We start from the raw sequence: 17065 nt of genomic DNA, 5'->3' as shown, positions 1-17065 counted from the left end.
TTGGAGTACGAACTTTTAATTTCGATGCCTGTAAATTGTTTGTTCAATTATTTTTCTACTTATTTTAAAGGGGCGGGGGTTACTAAGAAATCATCAACAATCATAGCTTGTATCTCAAAGTTGTTAAAAGTGAAGACAATTTGCAAGAAACATGAAGTCGCTGATCATCATTTTGCAGGAGTCATCGGACGTGATCACGATGACTCACTCGAATGGTGAGGCCTCTTTGGAAGGTCAAATCTAATCAAAATCGACATCTAAATCTAACCTTTTTATTCCTTAAACTTGCCCCTGTTCCCTTCTCACTTGTGTATTTGAATGGGAAATATACTAATTCTGCTATTTTATTTATTGTAATGATGGAATGATTGACATTATTGAATAGAAAAAAAACCCCACAAACATGTAAATGGAAAATAAATGAATCCAATATTTATTTATTTATTTATTTATTTATTTATTTATTTATTTATTTATTTTCTCTTCGTATGCAGGGTAGGAGACAAGGGAGGCTGTGTCCTTCCTGCCTTCCCTGACTGCACGCCTCCGTATTTTGTGGATCCAAGAGAACAATCAACCTTGATATTAGGTCAGTGTATGATTTTTACACGTATACACAAAATTTAAAACATCTCATTTTAAAGGATATTTTACTGAAAGTCATGGAACCCTCCATATTTAATAATAATAATATTATATTATTTTTTTTTTTCATTTTTATTATTATTATTATAAAACAATTTAAAAAAAACGGTCTTTAAGCCATTGTCTGTACTCTGAAGTACTGTAGGCCTTGTTTCATTCGGTTTTTTGATCAGATTACTCGCACTCCACGAACTCCTCCTCCAGTGGCTCTTGAAGACTGTCTACGTGCAGTTTGACTAGGACCAACCTCATTTCGCCTGTGGAAGCGTGCATGCTGACGCCAGACTCCGTTTACTTATAAATAAGGGTGCTCGAATGCAACGTTGACTGTGCAAGCATTGGATGCATGCATAATGCAACGTTGAATATTTTAACATATGCATTGGAGAGTTTCTACGGGGAAGTTGTTCAAATATAAGTCAAATAAATGCGTGTATTATAACACAAGGGGAATCTTGACACAGATATTGGGGTCGTTTAGCGAAGGGAATTTCACAAATGCCATTCAGGAATGAGGACAACATGCTGATGTGACGTTGAGGGTTGTTGCCTTCACGGGCTGCCCTTTGGCTCATAGTATCTCCGAGCTTTCACAATAGCTCGTTGTTGCTGTATTTAAAATTGTATCTTGTCATATTTCCAAGTTTGGTTGCCAAGTAAATTGTCACATTTGGTTGCTTTGCTGCAATGATTCCGTCCTTGCAGATATGCTAATGAGAAGCTTTGATGACGCTGTCAGTGTTTGTTAATTGGTGTGCCGATTAGTTGTCAACTGTCAGTTCCTTTTCGAGTTCATACAAAGCTTTAAAAAGATAGATAAATATGAGATGTCTCTGTATGAAGATGAGAGACAAGCCGTAAATTGACGACCCGAACGTTTTCAGCGTCACCAGATATCCGACGACCGCGAACACAACGTGCTGAGGCGTGGCTTTCACCTGACGTCAGAGCGGGCGGGCTGGACAGGCTGGGAACACTGAGCGTCGCCATGCACGACGCGCGGACCGACAGCTAGCCTGCAGAATGCCTCGTGAAGACCTTGACGCAGGCCGTTTCGTTCGCCACGGGCCACCCAATGTCGCGTTATTTCTCCGACTCTACATCTGGAGAGGCAGCGGGTGTTATGTAGAGCTCAGCTTTTAAGTTAAACTTTAGGGTTTTGCTGGGTGTACGGTGGCAAGAGGCGGTGCACCGCTTCCAAAGTTATCGGCTAGCAGGGCGCGTGTGAAGGATTGGAATAAAAGGCGCCGCGTACTCGCTGTTAGCGCCAAACATGGAGAAGCAACAGAACGACCTGGAGCGAGAGCGCCAGTACTGTGAACTTTGTGGGAAAATGGAGAACCTTTTGAAGTGTGGTAGGTGTCGGAGCTCCTTCTACTGCTGCAAAGAGCACCAAAAACAGCACTGGAAAGAACACAAGCTCATTTGTAAGCAAGTGGAGAAGACGAAGCCTCCGAATCAGAAGCCTGAGCCCGAGCCCGAGCAACCGCCCGGGGATGAGAAAGCGCCGGATAAATGCCCGAAGAAGAACAGCCCCGAGCGCCAGGCGGACACTGGTGCGCCTTCGTCAGAAACCACGGAGCCGCAGGGGGTCGGAGAGCAACTGGCCGAGGAAGGCTCCAACAATACCGCCACACCTAATGGACAAACGAGTTCTTCACCGCAGAGGCTGGCCACGGAGTACGTCATCCCGTGTATGAACAAGCACGGCATCTGCGTGGTGGACAACTTCATGGGCGAGGAGATCGGACTTGGCATTCTGGAGAACGTCAAAGCCCTGCACAAAACCGGCCGGTTCACGGACGGCCAGGTGGTCAGTCAGAAAAGTGACTCCACTAAAGACATCCGTGGGGACAAAATCACGTGGGTCGACGGGAAAGAGGCCGGCTGTGAGAAGATCCGCTTTCTCACCAGTCGCATGGACGACCTGGTCAGACATTGTAACGGAAAACTGGGCAACTACGCCATCAATGGAAGGACAAAAGTAAGTAGAGATACAGGTGGGCATTGTTGATCATTCCATTTTTTTATGTCAAACTTGCTTGCATACTTCAAACTGTGAGTCAAGAAAGTCAATGCACACAGCCTGCGGCTTCCATTGCCTCTCTTTACTTTGTCACGTTTTACCAATACAAAAAGTGCAATGCACTTCTGTACAGTAGGTAGGTGAATAGCATCAATACCTTTTTAGAAATAAATTCCAACGCAAAGTGCTTCACATGAATGAAAAGCAACCCCTCCAACTCCTTCTACTTGTCCAGAATACAGAAACATGCACACAAGTTAAAATCATGATGGCTTGACCCGATGACCTGCACACCTGTCTCAATATAAAGCATCTAAATGCTGTGCCTTTCTCGAACGTTCTTCAATTGCACTTTTTTTTTGCTACATAAGTGCATAGCAACTTTACAAGGTCAGATGACTCATGGTATGACCCTGTTGGTGTATCCGGTGTCTACCGCCACTGGTGTGCGCCCCTGATTATAACAAAGTATTAAACTGTTAAGAAGCATTAGGTAGAAGCTGAAAGTCAACTCTGTCTCCTACGTAGGATTTATTTTTGCATTACAGGGGTCCTTTGGTCATGCTAAACAGCTGGCATGTGACCAATGTTTGCTTTGATTGCTATTACAGTTCGGGCGTGATAAGTGACACAGTGTAATTTCGTACGCTTCCCATTCAATGAAGTTGTAGCGTAAAGCGTCTCCTTTCATGATGTGAACACTCGTCATTCTAACAACCTTGTTCAGATGGCACATTTGAAACTTTTATTTGACTTTGTACTCTTTAGCGCTTCCGTTAACACTGTGCTTGCTCTGAACTCCCGTAGAGTGTGGGTGGAGTGTGGCGCCGTGACCCCGAGTCACCATTCTCAAGCAGTGAGCTGTCAGTGTTCCCTTTAAATAGAATTTAGCAGTGATTTGATGCAATATGTTGTCCAGCAAAAACATCAGCGGGCGGGGGTGGAGCGATGCAGATACTAACCCAAAGTGGCACACTTCTATTTTAGTTGTGTTTCCTTATCCAGTTTCTTAACCTGGACGCTTCGAAAGACACGTTTCAGGACGTGCCAAGTGTGTGTTTCGCCACTCGTCAAGCGAGAATGTGACTTCTCGCCGACTGCCCCGATTGTCCTTGGACAGTGACCAGAAAAAAATGAGCATGATTTACACAAACACAAAGGCCGTCCGTATCGATGGCTCGACGGGAGCTGGCGATAATGTAAGCAGAGTTGGCATTGGGAAAGATAAAGGGAAAACATGCACAAAGTGTTATTTGGTGTAATTGTTTTCATTTTCCCTTCTTCACGTGATAACATTGTTGGAGGCTGCAGTCAGTTTGTATAAACACAAGATGCTTTTAGGTGTCTATTGCTTTCATCGTTGCTGTAGAGGCATTTTTGAGGTTTTTTTTTTGCGCCTTCTAGGAGCATGGAATTGGTATTGACATTACGATTGTCATGTAGTTGGTTGTTCATCAATTCTGACTGTCTGTGGACCTGACTGCTCCTCTGAGGAAGTTGACCGTTGACCTAAATCTTAACACTCTATAGCATAAGAAGGCTAGAGAGGAAGTCATGTGTTGCAGGGTCCTCTGAGTGTTGGATATTTCGCTATAGGCTGTGTGAGGTAGCTGTTCCTTCCGCTTCCACGCTCACCACTTTGTATACCACCTTTTTTCCGCCTTATTGTTTGCTCATCATACAATCAACAGTGCAAAAAAAAGACAACTTAAGAACAAAAAGCATTACTCTTGGCCACCTGATACATTAACCTCATTGTTAAACCATACTCGTCCTATTGAAGAAAAAAAAATGCTGTAAAATATATCATGTCATACATTAGTTTCCGTCAACCTTGTTGAACTTTGACTCTAGATGGCATACTGGATATTCTGTTATTCAAGCTGTGTTCTCACTCATCTATACCACTGCCAACAGGAAAGTATCAGTGACTGATTCAATTAGAGAATCGTGCTCACGTGACTCCTCCACTCACGAATGAAGCTATTCATTTATCTCAACAGCAACTAAAAAGTGGAATTACAACAGATACAAAAATACACCAATTGGAACACATCTGATTAAACCATAGTCTGGGCTGCCGTTTTTTCTGATTATTGTTTTAATCTACACCAATTATTTGATTAATGGAGCATGGTGAATTCTAGACTACGTTTTTGTACTTCCTTATGATAACATTGAAGCCAGGCTTGTGTTCTTTGAGCGCATGCTATAAGTCTCGTTTTGACAGCCAACATTGTGTTTTGTTGTTCATAAAGTTAAAACATCTCAGGTCATGCAAACAAGTCCAAAGTCACGCAGGCAACGTTCAGTATGTACATTCGCGTACGTTCAAATCCTTCCGTTCCCTTTATACCGTATTTAAAAAAATGCATTTGAAATCCCAAATCAAAGTCATGAAACAGATGATTCACACGTTGTTCTTGTAGAAAACTACAGTATGTGCCAGATGAAGATGTACATTTCCTCTGATAACTGTTCTTGAGGATTTTGCATTGAATTTGGTTCATTTCAAGACAGACGATCAGAATCACGTGGCTGTTTACTACCACCTGATTTTTCAAGCATTTTTAGAAGAGCTTGGTTAGAAACATTTCCATGGCTTAAGACTTTTTTTCTGCTTTGAGACATTATTATTATTATCATTATTATTATTATATGGTAGTGCTGGAGGAGAAATGAATCTTTCTGTTTTCTGATGACTTTGCTGTGACTGCGCTTACTTGGTACTTAGAATTTTAATTCATTTTTGTAACCATGCTCCTTATTGACATGAATGGAAATGCCGCCCGAAAATATCTAATGTACTTGGTATATCCCAAAATAATCTGGTACGAAAATATTTTATCATGTTGTGATGTTACTCTTAATTCTTGATGGTTAAAAAAAAAAAGTGAACTCATTTTTCCTTCAAACTTTGTAGCTGGGTAGAGCATTGACCAATGAAAGAAAACATTGCACTTTGGTTTTGATCCAGGAGTGCTCACCACTTGAGTTAACACTATTCTAAGTTTTTCCAAATGTCTCGGTGAAAATGACAAATACGAAGGTTGTTTGATTTGGTACGGATCTAAGTGAGGATGTTTTATATACTTTAACAGCGGTCTATGCTCTGACTAACATTCTGGATTAAAAACTATATGTCAGGGCTTAAAGAAATTTTGTAATGAAACCTTTCAATCAGCAATTTTTATCCAAGTTTACATGTAAGTCTCATGATCAGTTTGAAATATTCATGCCACTCAGTTAGTTTCATACGCAGGTCTGTTTATAGTTTACCAACATCCTGCTCCGCACAGATTCAAAGGCTGAGTCATCCTTTTTTCCATCTGAAATTTACTGCGAGTATAGACTTCCAGGGAAAGACGTGCAAACCAGCCGTTCGCGTGCAGTTCACACCTCCCGTCGCAAACGTGTCCCGAGCAGCATGTGCAGCGTGGGGAGTGTGAGGACGGGGAGGGGGAGTCATCACGGAGGATCAGCCAGTCCTCCTCACGCTCTGCACGTAGCATGACCATTAAAATGCGAGTCTCTCTGGAACGATGCCAAGAGTCAAAGTTTATTGCAGTTCAGCTCTCTCTTCTTCTGCTTTAGCGCCAGCCATACTCTCTTACAGGCATGTGCATGCATGCAGCAGCTTAACCTCTCTTGCATAAAGGTTTTTCCCCATTAAATGCACTTTGATTGTTAAATGGTAAAATGGATGGCAAGCTTGTGCAGCCAGAACAAGCTTACACCCATCTTTTGTGTGAAAGTTGAGGAACGGTGATTCCGATCCTTAATTTTAATATTACTCTTTTGTCTGATAGAGGAGAGCTAATTATTTGCTGCTCCAATATTTACCTGTGGCACTGTGTATTTTTATTGTCTACTCATTACCATTTTGATCTTCTTGTCTTTAGGCAATGGTAGCATGTTACCCTGGAAACGGGACCTGTTACGTGCGTCATGTGGATAACCCCAACGGCGATGGACGTTGTGTCACATGCATATATTACCTTAATAAGGATTGGAATGCTAAGGTATGGGATGGATGTGTGCGAGGCAAAAACTTAAAAAAAAAAAAAAAAAAACATGCTGGAAATTGGAAACCTGCTGGAAGAATAATATAATAATATTGTTATTATGATAATAGAAATGTATTTTTTAAATATGCAGTGAATATTAATAACTTGTAGCAGAGTATCAAGAGGCTTAAGAATACTGCATCCCTGTGAAAATGGCAGAAAGATCCGATATCAAAATTCTACCCCAGATGTGAGCGTGGTGTTGTAAAAAGTCAATCACTGTCATCCATAGACAAAGTAAGCATATTAGCAGACAGCAGTCATGTCCGTGACTGAGTCTCAATGTTTTTTTATGCCACAGTGTCAGTACGTGCCGTCTGGCCATCCTCCTTGTTGATAATCCCATTAAAAAAAAAAAGGATCCTGCTTATCGAACCACACCCAAACGACCACAATCGCCCCACACAGTTTAATTCTTAAATGCTTCAGCATCAACGCAGTAAGAAAACAAAAGTGACTCAATTAAACATAGCAAAAGTGTTTTAGGCATCACGTTGCTCAGTTAGAATTTGGCATCAGTCGTCGTCAGGCAGTCTTGGCAGCTTTGTGTTTCCGCACATGACCATGACTGAGGCTGAGCTGTGTTTCTGCTCCAGCACTGTGCATCAGGTGGACCCCGGTGCCCCCATGCTAATCATGAAGGTTGTTATGCCCATTGCCATTGTTATGTTCACGCATGGGCTTTAATTATTCCAATGAACCATGTTCTGAAACCCGGTTTGACTCGACCATCATTACTTTGGGGCCTTTGATTGGTTGGTTTTTGATGAGCCCTCTTTTATAGAATGTGGTTGCCAGGATACCGTGGCTCATTGCAGAGAGGGTCTTGCTTTTGAAATGTTCAGGTTCATTTGTATCAGTTATGTACCTCCAACCTCTGTATCGGGAACAAAACAATTCTTACGACAAAATTCTTACGTTTCTACAACAAATGATCAATATTTATAGTGGATTTCAAATCATTGTAGTATTCTCCTGGCAGTTCAACATGCCATTTACTGTGCATTATTTAAGTCCCATGTATGTACACTGTCACCACCAATGAAGTTACACTCCATATTTTACGTGTTAACTTTCCCTTAACCGGTTGCACGTTGCTTTAAAAAAAAAAAAAAACCAAACCCGCCTCCTACCCTCATTGACCCAATTGTGTTGGCTTAACCTTGTCATGCCGCTGACATTTTCCCTTGGTTACAAAAAACAAAAAGTGCAAATGAGCAGAGCCTCTTGGAGGTGTGCGTGTGAAGAAAGGAGCCTATCATATCAGGGGTGTGTGCGAGTTTGAACGGCACGCTTGCAGCAATCTGCTTTTTCACTCTCCAGGTCCTTTATCCAGCCACCGCAGTTTTCCTGTAGGTTATTCTTCCGATCCCTCCACAGGAAAGCCATCCCCCCGCTGCTGTTTCCTATCTTGAACTTTCCTCCGAGCCCCTGGACTCGTCGGACAACCCTTTCCCCTCGCATTGGCGTCCAGCCGATGCCGTTGTGGGATATCACCGGGGATCTTTTTATGAACCCCTTTTAAGGCGACGTCATGCGACGTGACCTTTGAACTTGGATAAACAATACAGATCTAACAGCGGGCACACGCAGCGCTGCGCAGAGGCTTTGCTTCACCTTGCTGCTTTTGTCCCCATGCTTCATCCTTGTTCTCATCTTCCAGGAACATGGTGGCATTCTCCGAATCTTCCCAGAAGGAAAAACCCAATTTGCCGACATAGAGCCAAAATTTGACCGGCTGCTTTTTTTCTGGTCAGACAGACGCAACCCCCACGAGGTTCAGCCTGCTTTTGCTACCAGGTGAGCTTCAACCACAGAAGTGAAACTCATTTACCCATCGTTATGTTTGTCTGGAGCTGGACTTCATTTGGAGGACATTGTCCGGTGTTACTGACTCGCTCTGAATATTTTTTATTCACCCCAAAAACCAACTAATAGCGACTGGCAGAACAATTGAATGGTCTTCCTCGAGATGGCAACTAACGTGTTTGTGCTACGCCATGAGGCTTTTTGGCTCAATAATGGTTGGGAAACACTAGTCCCTCCCATTAGGCAATTTGTAACACGTCTGGGAGCACTTGACAGCCAAAGTACAGTTCTTTTGTTTGTAGTGTGAGCGCTTCCTGGCCAGGCTCAAGCACTTCCATGGTCCAGTTATTAATGATGACCTTGTATCGTACCAAAAAACAAAGCAGAAAGATGCCAGATAACCCTCAGAGTCAAAGCCCAAAGTGGGACACTCAGAATAATGCACGTGTGCAAATAAAATGGCTCCACGGACTGAAATGTCAAACGTATGGAGGTTTGCGTCGGACAATCTTTATCTTGGAGGTGTCCGAGGTATCGACGGCTCGAGCGGTCACGCCAGTAAGGGTGTTGGCCGTCTCGTTCCACCCCACTCAGTGTTGTTTTTGTTTTGTTTTTTGCCTACTCCAGTCATATTGAATTTTAGATTACCCTCCACAAACACTCTTAAGGGAAAGCAACATCTTCAAGCAGCTCTCAGTTAAATATTTAAGTCTAAAAAAATGCAATATTTAACCAACAGCCACTTGCATAATAGTATAATAAATCATAAGGATGATAAACACAAGTCCAAATCATCCACCCAGTCAAAAGCCCAACATGCGCTTGTGTACGTGTCATCTAATCAATGCGATCGTTCCACCCTCCAGTTATTGATCACAACTGCCTTGAACAGTGCAAATAAACAAAGATATGAAACAACTCACAAAGTCAAAGCCCAAGGTGCACTTGCATACTTGTCTGATCAATGGGATCGGCCTTCCCAGGAATTCGAAGTGAAAAGCACCACATTGCACGATATGAATAAACAAGAGTCAGTGTGAATGCAGCAGTAGTGTCAATTAGGGTGCAATACCCCAAGCTGAAAAATATATGAACATAATTTGATCTCACTTAAAATGTCATCTTTTTCAAATATATTTGGGATTGCACCTCGTCCTACATACACACTTTAGCAGTGAGTCATTGCTCTCGCTTTGTCTCTGCAGGTATGCCATCACCGTGTGGTATTTCGATGCAGACGAGCGAGCCAGAGCTAAAGAAAAGTACTTAACAGGTACGGTTGGACCAGCGCTTCAAGCCCGTTTATCTCTGATGACTTTATGTCTTATTTATTCTTATTATTTACGTCTTATTGTGTGCGTTTTGCTCCGCACGTGCAGGTGCAGGAGAAAAAGGAGTAAAGGTTGAACTTGGCAAGCCATCTGATCCCAGCTAGTGCGACGACGCACCTGTCCGATCCAGGCAGCCAATAAAGTGCTCTGTCCCCAGAAAGTGGCCCTTAGAGAGCATGTGTGTGTTTTACATGAGCCAGTGGGAAGTGGATGGTTTTGGAAAAAAAACAAAACAAGCATACACAGCCAAGTGTGTTCATATTCAGTCAAGCCTGACAGCACAACGGACCTTGAATGTCATGACATTGTACTGAAAGGGATTGTGTGTGCGTGTGTTTTTTTTACTTCCTTCTCCCGGCCGGCCCACCGTCTTTTTCAATAGATGAACATTTGCGCCACAACTCACCGGAATCAAGCTCATCTCTCAGTGAATTCCTTTAAGGTACAGCATTCTGCATAAACCCAATGCATTATGCTTTTCACGTGGAATCGTCGTTTTTATGCTGCTGTCTGGGAAATGTGCTTGAGTGTGCAAAAAATGCGGAATGCATTAAAAACACATTTATCCTGACAGAATAACAATGGTCTTAATTTCTTGCCCTTCTTATCAGAAAGCTATTTGAATCCAAATGCCCAATGAACGGTGTCACTCTTCAAATCTAGTTTTACACTGCCACCTGCGGGAGGTCAATGGTATACCACAAATTTTATTTTCTTTGCGATTCAAAGAATGGATGCATGGATCGCAATATTTAATGCACTTATTTCCATATAATGGAAGCTGATTTTCAAAAGGTCACAAATTAATTTAGTGTCTTAAAGTGACCACTCTAATGTACAACAGATTGAGTAGGGGTCCAGTTATGTATAACTTTAAAAAGAGCTTCATGAGAAAATAACATTTTCCTTACAATGTTTCCTTCATTTGGCAACGAATCAGAAATGAGAAAATACCTTCAGTAAAATACTATAGATGGTTTAATTTTTCAATTGATAGCACAATAAATTTCAAGGTACAATCTGTATGCATATCTTCACAATTTGGACTCCAGCCTCATGAAAATAGCGTTAATAAAACCAGTGAATTTACAAAGCAAATATGGCCTGTTGGTCTTTTTCCTCATTCCAGTTCACTACACACCGTATAAAAACATCCACTCTCATAATAAACTTGATGAACTGGATTGTTGCAGTGGTGTAGAACCACACAGTGATCACACTCAGTGTTTCTAATCATTTTGCTCTTACAAAACCATAAGCAGAGAGAGCTGTGATATTCATTTAGGTTTTACACCAGTGCAAACTACAATAAACAGTCAAAATAATACATCTAACAGTGCCAATCAAAACAGTATTAAATACTTTTTATATTACATTTTGAAAGTCAACCCTATGTGACCAATGTGTCTACAGTTGCATCTCAATAAATTTAAAAAAAAAACATAATTTATTACAGGACAGCATTACACGCTGGTTGAATCGAGATAAGTGGAAATGTATGGTGAATATATTTCACCTTAAATGTAAAAAGCTTCTTTAGTTCTAATTTATGGACTTACTAAAATTCACAAATAAGGACCCCTTTAGCCATATCGTGGATATGGCTAATGCATAATAAGAACAAGGATTGTTTTGGAGAGAGCCAAGTGCTGATATTTTTGGCATCCATTAAATAGTACAATTAAGATCAGTCTTCTGATAGTTACATACAGTATAGCGAGCATTAAAAACTCTCGAACTTTTTGGGATAGGGATATTTATGAAATTCAAATTTAATGAGATGCACCTGCATAGAATTACATGCACAAAAAGTATCTAGCTGTTCTATTGTGTTCATTTATCAGAAAAAAATAAGTGACTTTAAAAATATATATTTCACTACTACATTTCTATTTGACTGTTTTCATGATCTAAACTACTATATAATAATACATTTGTATGAAAAGAAATACACATACAGTACATAGGGATAGAGTGCATAATACAAAGGGTCAGGAAATATATTAATCAGATGTCAATATAACAGGAAAAAAAATGAGTAGTAAGATTGGGCCCTGTTTGTACATGAATTGTGCAAATTGTCTTCCCATAAGTAATCCTTCATATACTGGCACGTTCTTTTATTGAACTAATGTGACTATATCGAGTCCAGTGTGCTTGACAAGGATAGTAATGGTGTGCAAAAAACATTTGGAGTCAAGGAATTCATTGTGACCTCATGTCAGTAATGGTTGAGCTCCTCTGGAGGAGGCGGCAGATGGTAAATGTCGTCCCCTCCGACGTACGCGCTGATGCTGTTACTCTGGCTCCCCCACTCGTAACTGTCGGCAACCAAACTGTCACAAACACAAAGGGGTGTCATTGAGTCTGAAGTAGACAAACTTTTAAGTTCAAGGGTCACAAGTATTTTTTTTAATTTGAGAAATTGTTTCTTAAAAACACTCAGTGAGCCAAAACAGTGTTTTGCTCGTGCATTAAACATCTCTTCTTGTAACTACATTTTTTAAGGAATAATGTTTTAAACCTGGCTTGGATGTTCTGAGGCATGACGCTCCATGCGAGGTCATCATCACTGTCGTAACGTCGAGGGTTGTCGAAGAAATAAGCCCTGGACGAGAAGACGTGACTTGGAATCCCAGAGCCGGTCTGCGAGACAAGACAGACCCACATTGCTTGTTTTCTTCTGGTTTCAAAGAAACATCACTTACAGTCTCCTTCAGCTCCTTCCACTAAACATCACGCTGATAAAAGTTGCACAACTACTGTCTCTTCTCATGATTAAGCTTCCAGTATTGCACAAGGTGCAGTGAACTTTGTAATCCCTGGAAGATGCAAAAAGGAAGCAATGGCACAAGCTTACTGGTGACTCACCCTGTCCAAGTTGGGCTGGCGGACTCTGAAGAAGAAAACGACAAGAGAAGTGGGGAGCAGCTCCCATATGAACAAGATCACCCCAAAGACTACGTAGCCTGTGTCGCCTAGAGTGGACTGTAGATCTGCCTGAAAGAAAATACAAACATGTAGAGAATAATTCAGAGAGTTTTAATTCTTGCTATTTGATTTATTCCGACTTCATTTGGGTTGCTAGTGAGCTGGTTATTTTTATTTTATTTTATTTTATTTATCAAGGGGCTACTTCGAGTATGGACCACGAGCAACCTAATAAATTGCCCAAAGTAAGAGAGCATTTGTTTCTACGCCGGTCGGTCAAAATATTGCTTTACCGGTCATTGCACCAAAAAAAAACCAAAAGTTTTTCAATTAAATGCAATATGAGATGAAATTCTGAGGCTTACCTGGTCAGAAACGTTGTACCAGTCATAGTCAAAGGAGTTGATGCTCTTATTGGACAATCCCAGGACCACCAGGTTGTAGCAGGCCCTGGACGTGTACAGGAGGATAACAATGGCTCCTATGGCACTCACCTGGCACACCGACGTTCCCTGAAAAAAAAACACGAGGACATCAAACCACAAATCCTCATCTGAGTTCTTAAACATGGTTGCTCATTACTCACCTTGGATTCCAGATAAATATTAGCCAAAGACATTTTGGCAATCTTGTAGAGACACAGCGAGAGCGAGACGGCGCACAAGACGAAGAGGGTGTCGTTGATGGCAACCCTCACCAGCACCACAGTACGGGCGTCCGCAGACGATGTCCTCACCAGCATGGCGCACACCAGGTTGACGGCCAAAAACAGCACGCTCATGAACAGGAAGACAAGGTACAGTGGCAGCCTTGCGGGGACACAAAAGAGTTGAATTATTGTCCAAATTCAAGAAATTGTGGAAGCATTATGAGATGGATGCAAATTTTGTACTACGCAGACCGTAACTCTTTTTGGCACACTACAATTTGTCACGTGACAATTTGTCTTACCTGTATCTCAGGAGCTCTGGTGCATATTTGGACTTGGCCTTGAACACGACCTGTCATGAGAAAGAGAAATTGGTGTACTGTAAATACCTCGTGTTGTTGTGACGCAACAACCCGTCTTCACTTCTGTATTCAAATTGCAGCAAGTACAAAAAAAAACAAATCGTCAAACAGGAAGCTTGCTGGCTTACACTTTTTCCCCACACATTTTCTACTGCAGCTAAGAATATACTTTAGTTAGCGGGCTGAGAAGCTTTTGTTTGATATGCGAATTACGTAAGCAGATGAGGAATGAGTCACTCGTAAAAGCTGATTGGAACGAAATGTGTTATCACACTGGCACCTCAGTAGGACGACTGTTGTCAATAAATTGATTATAAATAGAACTTCAGTTTCAGTTTGTCATCACTGAGGAAGTGGACTTATGTATACATATGGCACACAACATTAAGTGCACAGTTACAATCTTATGAGAGTCTATTAAATATTCCCTAAAAAAATTGGAGTTACATTTATAAAAATTAAAAGCAGTAGCATGGTACTCCTATCAATTTTTGGAAATTCAACCTGATCCTCTTGTTTACCTGTGGAATGTTTTGAACAGGTGTTTGTTGACCATACGTCAATTCTTTTGCTGCCACTGTCCCATATCTTTTTAATATGCTGCAGGCATTAAATTCAAAATAAGAGGATAACCAAAAATGTTCGTTGATTTGAATGTTAAATATTTGGGAAAGGTTTCACAGATCATTGTATTCTGTTTTTACGTTTTTTTTTTAAACACAATGTCTGAACAAGGAGCCGGTCGAACCGCCTCAATATACTGCAGTCATATTTGTTGTCAGTTACGTACAGAGGAAAAAGTAAACAAGCCCCTGAGTATTGTTACGTTATCTGTCTACATGTGCTGCTCCATTGGTTCTGTTCAAATATTTGTTGCTTAAAGGGTTATAACACTGCAATACAAATGCTTTTGTGAGCCTGTCGATGGCAATGTTTTGTTTTTTTAAATATAGGTGTATGTTTGTATCTTTTTAATGGTTTGAGAGTGTACTTTACCTAAAGTGGGATTTAAACTGCTTAAGTCTTACACTTACCAACTAAGCCACGAAAGTTTAATGTCGCTCATGAACACTTGGAAACCTGCATAGTTTTTGCAGGTGGTGTGAAAAAATATAAATATTCCCCCCCTCTGTGGTATATAAGAAAATATTAGCAAATATTAACCTCTCTGTACAAGACAGTTCTGCCTTACCACAACAATATTAGACTGTGCAGGTGTAACAGAGTTTCTTACATTCATTTCAGATCCTGGGTCTTGATTTTGTTTGCATATCCCCTTTGCAAATGACAGGATCATGTTTGCACTCACCTGTGCAAAGTAGAGGTTCATGAGGCTCAGTGTGAAGAACTGCAGGCACACGGGGAAGCAGTACAGCAGCCAGAAGGGAAAAGGCCCCAAAGTGTTGGCCGTCACAAAGTTCTTGAAGTAGAAGGAGAAGAGCACCGTGCGCAGGGCCGACCACAGCAGGCACAGGAACAGGAACACGGTCTGGTAGCTGAAGCGCTTGTGCCGGTAGCGCAGCACCAACCATAGTTGGACGTAGATGAAGATGAAGAGCAGTGAGTAGAAGGCGCTGTAGACCACCGTCAGACCCAGGGTCACGTAAGGGGGCACGGCCGGCGTGAGAGTGGGCAGGGGAAACGACTCCCGAGTCTCCTCCACCGGGGCCTCCATGAGTGTCTCCGCGATGAGGACGAGAAGGAGGAGGAGGAGCCCGGCTCCTGACCAGCGACCGCGTCAAAAGCAGCTCAAGCCGGTGCAGACGAAGCGACTTAGCACGCACGACAACGCAGTCAAGAGAAAGGAAGCGGCAAGGGAGGAATGAGGCTCACTTCCTGAGCCTGACACAAGCGCAAGCACATGATCGGATGAGGATGGCCGCTCGCTCTCGGAGGTGCACAGACGGCGGCGGCGGCAAGGAAGCTGCACGGGACCAGATCCTGCAACCTCCCTCCCTGGTCGGATGGCTGGATCTCGCTGCATGGCACGCCCCCTTTGCAGTGACGTCACTGGACGCGTCAGTTGACGTACGCTTGCTGTACCTTTAACCCTGTCAGGGAGGGCCTCATGCTAGCTCAAGGGTCCCTGGAGACAAGTGCTACTTCGCACGTACACCCAGCAGCCACAGCATCAGGTTCAAAGGAGATCATTTTCAATTTTGATGCTAAAATGGCAATATTTAGATCATGCAGACTTAGACTTTCTCATTTCTTTGCAAGCATATGGTGCCACTTTAAGTTCAAGTTTTGAAAAGGTATATAGACTGGATGTTCAATTGCCAGCAAGTGTGACTGGAACTGAAAGCTGGTAGTAATTAATTAAAAAACTTTAGGCATACCATATCACAAACTGTCGCTACTCCCCCCCCCAAAAAAAGTAATAATGAAATTATTAGAGGCTGCTGTCTGTATGAATGCATTTTGATGCTGTCCCTAAAAACAAAATGTCACTCTGAAGTCTAGTTAGTAGGAAGCTTGTATTAAACAGTCACTCATACGCCCATTTTAGTAGGTGAAGTCACATTTCCTATTGCAAAACCTTCGTCCCCACCCTGTCTGTGGTTTTAAACACTAATACATTTAATATCAGTGTTTATCACAAAAGACATGAGGGTTAATCTGTTGAACAAGTAGTGTGAAGACAATGACCGTTTATTATGGTAAAATGTCTTAATCAAGTCAAATATGAGCAAGGTTTGCAAAATTGGTGATAAGTGTGGGGGTGGTTTCACATCGGTGGAGCATGTGAAAATGCAAGAGGCCAAAGTGGAAGGTCATCTGCTAACCGCATTCATCACTCCACACCGTTGTAACACTGCACAATCCCAAAGACCCAAAAGCAGGGTTCCATGGTGTAATGGTTAGCACTCTGGACTCTGAATCCAGCGATCTGAGTTCAAATCTCAGTGGAACCTGAATTGATTATGCATGTTGCACTCCAAATATGTTATGTTGTTAGCTTACCAAAAGACTCAAAATTTCCCACTGGTGTAAATATGGGAAAGAAATTATGTTCCCTGTCACCTCAAGATGTACCTTACCTCTCATTCAAAGTTATTTGGGTTGGACTAGGATACATTGTGAAGAAAACTTGTATGCATGGTTAAAATGTTTTATTCCAGCGCCTCCATCTCTTTACCCACATTGGTCACTTGATGGCACTGTTAACCTATGTTATACATGGAAACATGGTATAGTCCTACGTTTACATTTACCCTATAAGGGTATTTAAGCCAAATACAGTG

General features: G+C 41.9%; 2 protein-coding genes and 1 non-coding gene across 5 annotated transcripts; 2 read left to right on the top strand and 1 right to left on the bottom strand.

The window, feature by feature from the left end:
- The first annotated feature begins 1578 nt into the window (after positions 1 to 1578).
- Positions 1579 to 10460, top strand: egln1a (egl-9 family hypoxia-inducible factor 1a). 2 transcript variants are annotated; one of them, XM_088384313.1, is made up of 5 exons: positions 1584 to 2629; positions 6574 to 6693; positions 8402 to 8538; positions 9753 to 9820; positions 9927 to 10460. In XM_088384313.1, exons 1-5 carry the CDS (start codon positions 1919 to 1921, stop codon positions 9980 to 9982), a joined length of 1092 nt encoding a protein of 363 aa, XP_088240439.1. In that variant the 5' UTR covers positions 1584 to 1918; the 3' UTR covers positions 9983 to 10460. The 2 variants fall into 2 exon arrangements, with proteins under 2 accessions (XP_088240440.1, XP_088240439.1); XM_088384314.1 differs by lacking the exon at positions 8402 to 8538 and having other exon boundaries at positions 1579 to 2629.
- Positions 10461 to 10838: 378 nt separating this feature from the next.
- Positions 10839 to 15814, bottom strand: gpr137ba (G protein-coupled receptor 137Ba). 2 transcript variants are annotated; one of them, XM_088384311.1, is made up of 7 exons: positions 15055 to 15814; positions 13761 to 13810; positions 13396 to 13618; positions 13175 to 13321; positions 12750 to 12878; positions 12403 to 12524; positions 10839 to 12214 (listed from the first exon to the last, which is right to left on the bottom strand). In XM_088384311.1, exons 1-7 carry the CDS (start codon positions 15493 to 15495, stop codon positions 12100 to 12102), a joined length of 1227 nt encoding a protein of 408 aa, XP_088240437.1. In that variant the 5' UTR covers positions 15496 to 15814; the 3' UTR covers positions 10839 to 12099. The 2 variants fall into 2 exon arrangements, with proteins under 2 accessions (XP_088240437.1, XP_088240438.1); XM_088384312.1 differs by having other exon boundaries at positions 15130 to 15812.
- Positions 15815 to 16663: 849 nt separating this feature from the next.
- Positions 16664 to 16735, top strand: trnaq-cug (transfer RNA glutamine (anticodon CUG)). Its single transcript has one exon. It is a non-coding gene; the product is annotated as a tRNA-Gln (tRNA).
- The last annotated feature ends 330 nt before the right edge of the window (positions 16736 to 17065 follow it).

This window comes from Syngnathus floridae, chromosome 9, assembly GCF_059516105.1.
Source record: "Syngnathus floridae isolate MCC-2025c chromosome 9, RoL_Sflo_1.0, whole genome shotgun sequence".
Lineage (NCBI taxonomy): Eukaryota > Metazoa > Chordata > Actinopteri > Syngnathiformes > Syngnathidae > Syngnathus > Syngnathus floridae.
Note: the sequence above shows the minus strand (reverse complement) of the source record. Positions and strands in the feature narration are given on the sequence as shown.

Coding starts and splice junctions, on each gene's coding strand:
- gpr137ba (XM_088384311.1), bottom strand. CDS start 15,495: ATGGAGGCCCCGGTGGAGGAGACTCGGGAGTCGTTTCCCCTGCCCACT. Junction 13,811..15,054: donor ACCCAGGATCTGAAATGAAT/GTAAGAAACTCT, acceptor TTCTCATGACAG/GTCGTGTTCAAGGCCAAGTC. Junction 12,879..13,174: donor GGTACAACGTTTCTGACCAG/GTAAGCCTCAGA, acceptor ATTTTCTTTCAG/GCAGATCTACAGTCCACTCT.
- egln1a (XM_088384313.1), top strand. CDS start 1,919: ATGGAGAAGCAACAGAACGACCTGGAGCGAGAGCGCCAGTACTGTGAA. Junction 2,630..6,573: donor CCATCAATGGAAGGACAAAA/GTAAGTAGAGAT, acceptor TCTTGTCTTTAG/GCAATGGTAGCATGTTACCC. Junction 9,821..9,926: donor TAAAGAAAAGTACTTAACAG/GTACGGTTGGAC, acceptor CCGCACGTGCAG/GTGCAGGAGAAAAAGGAGTA.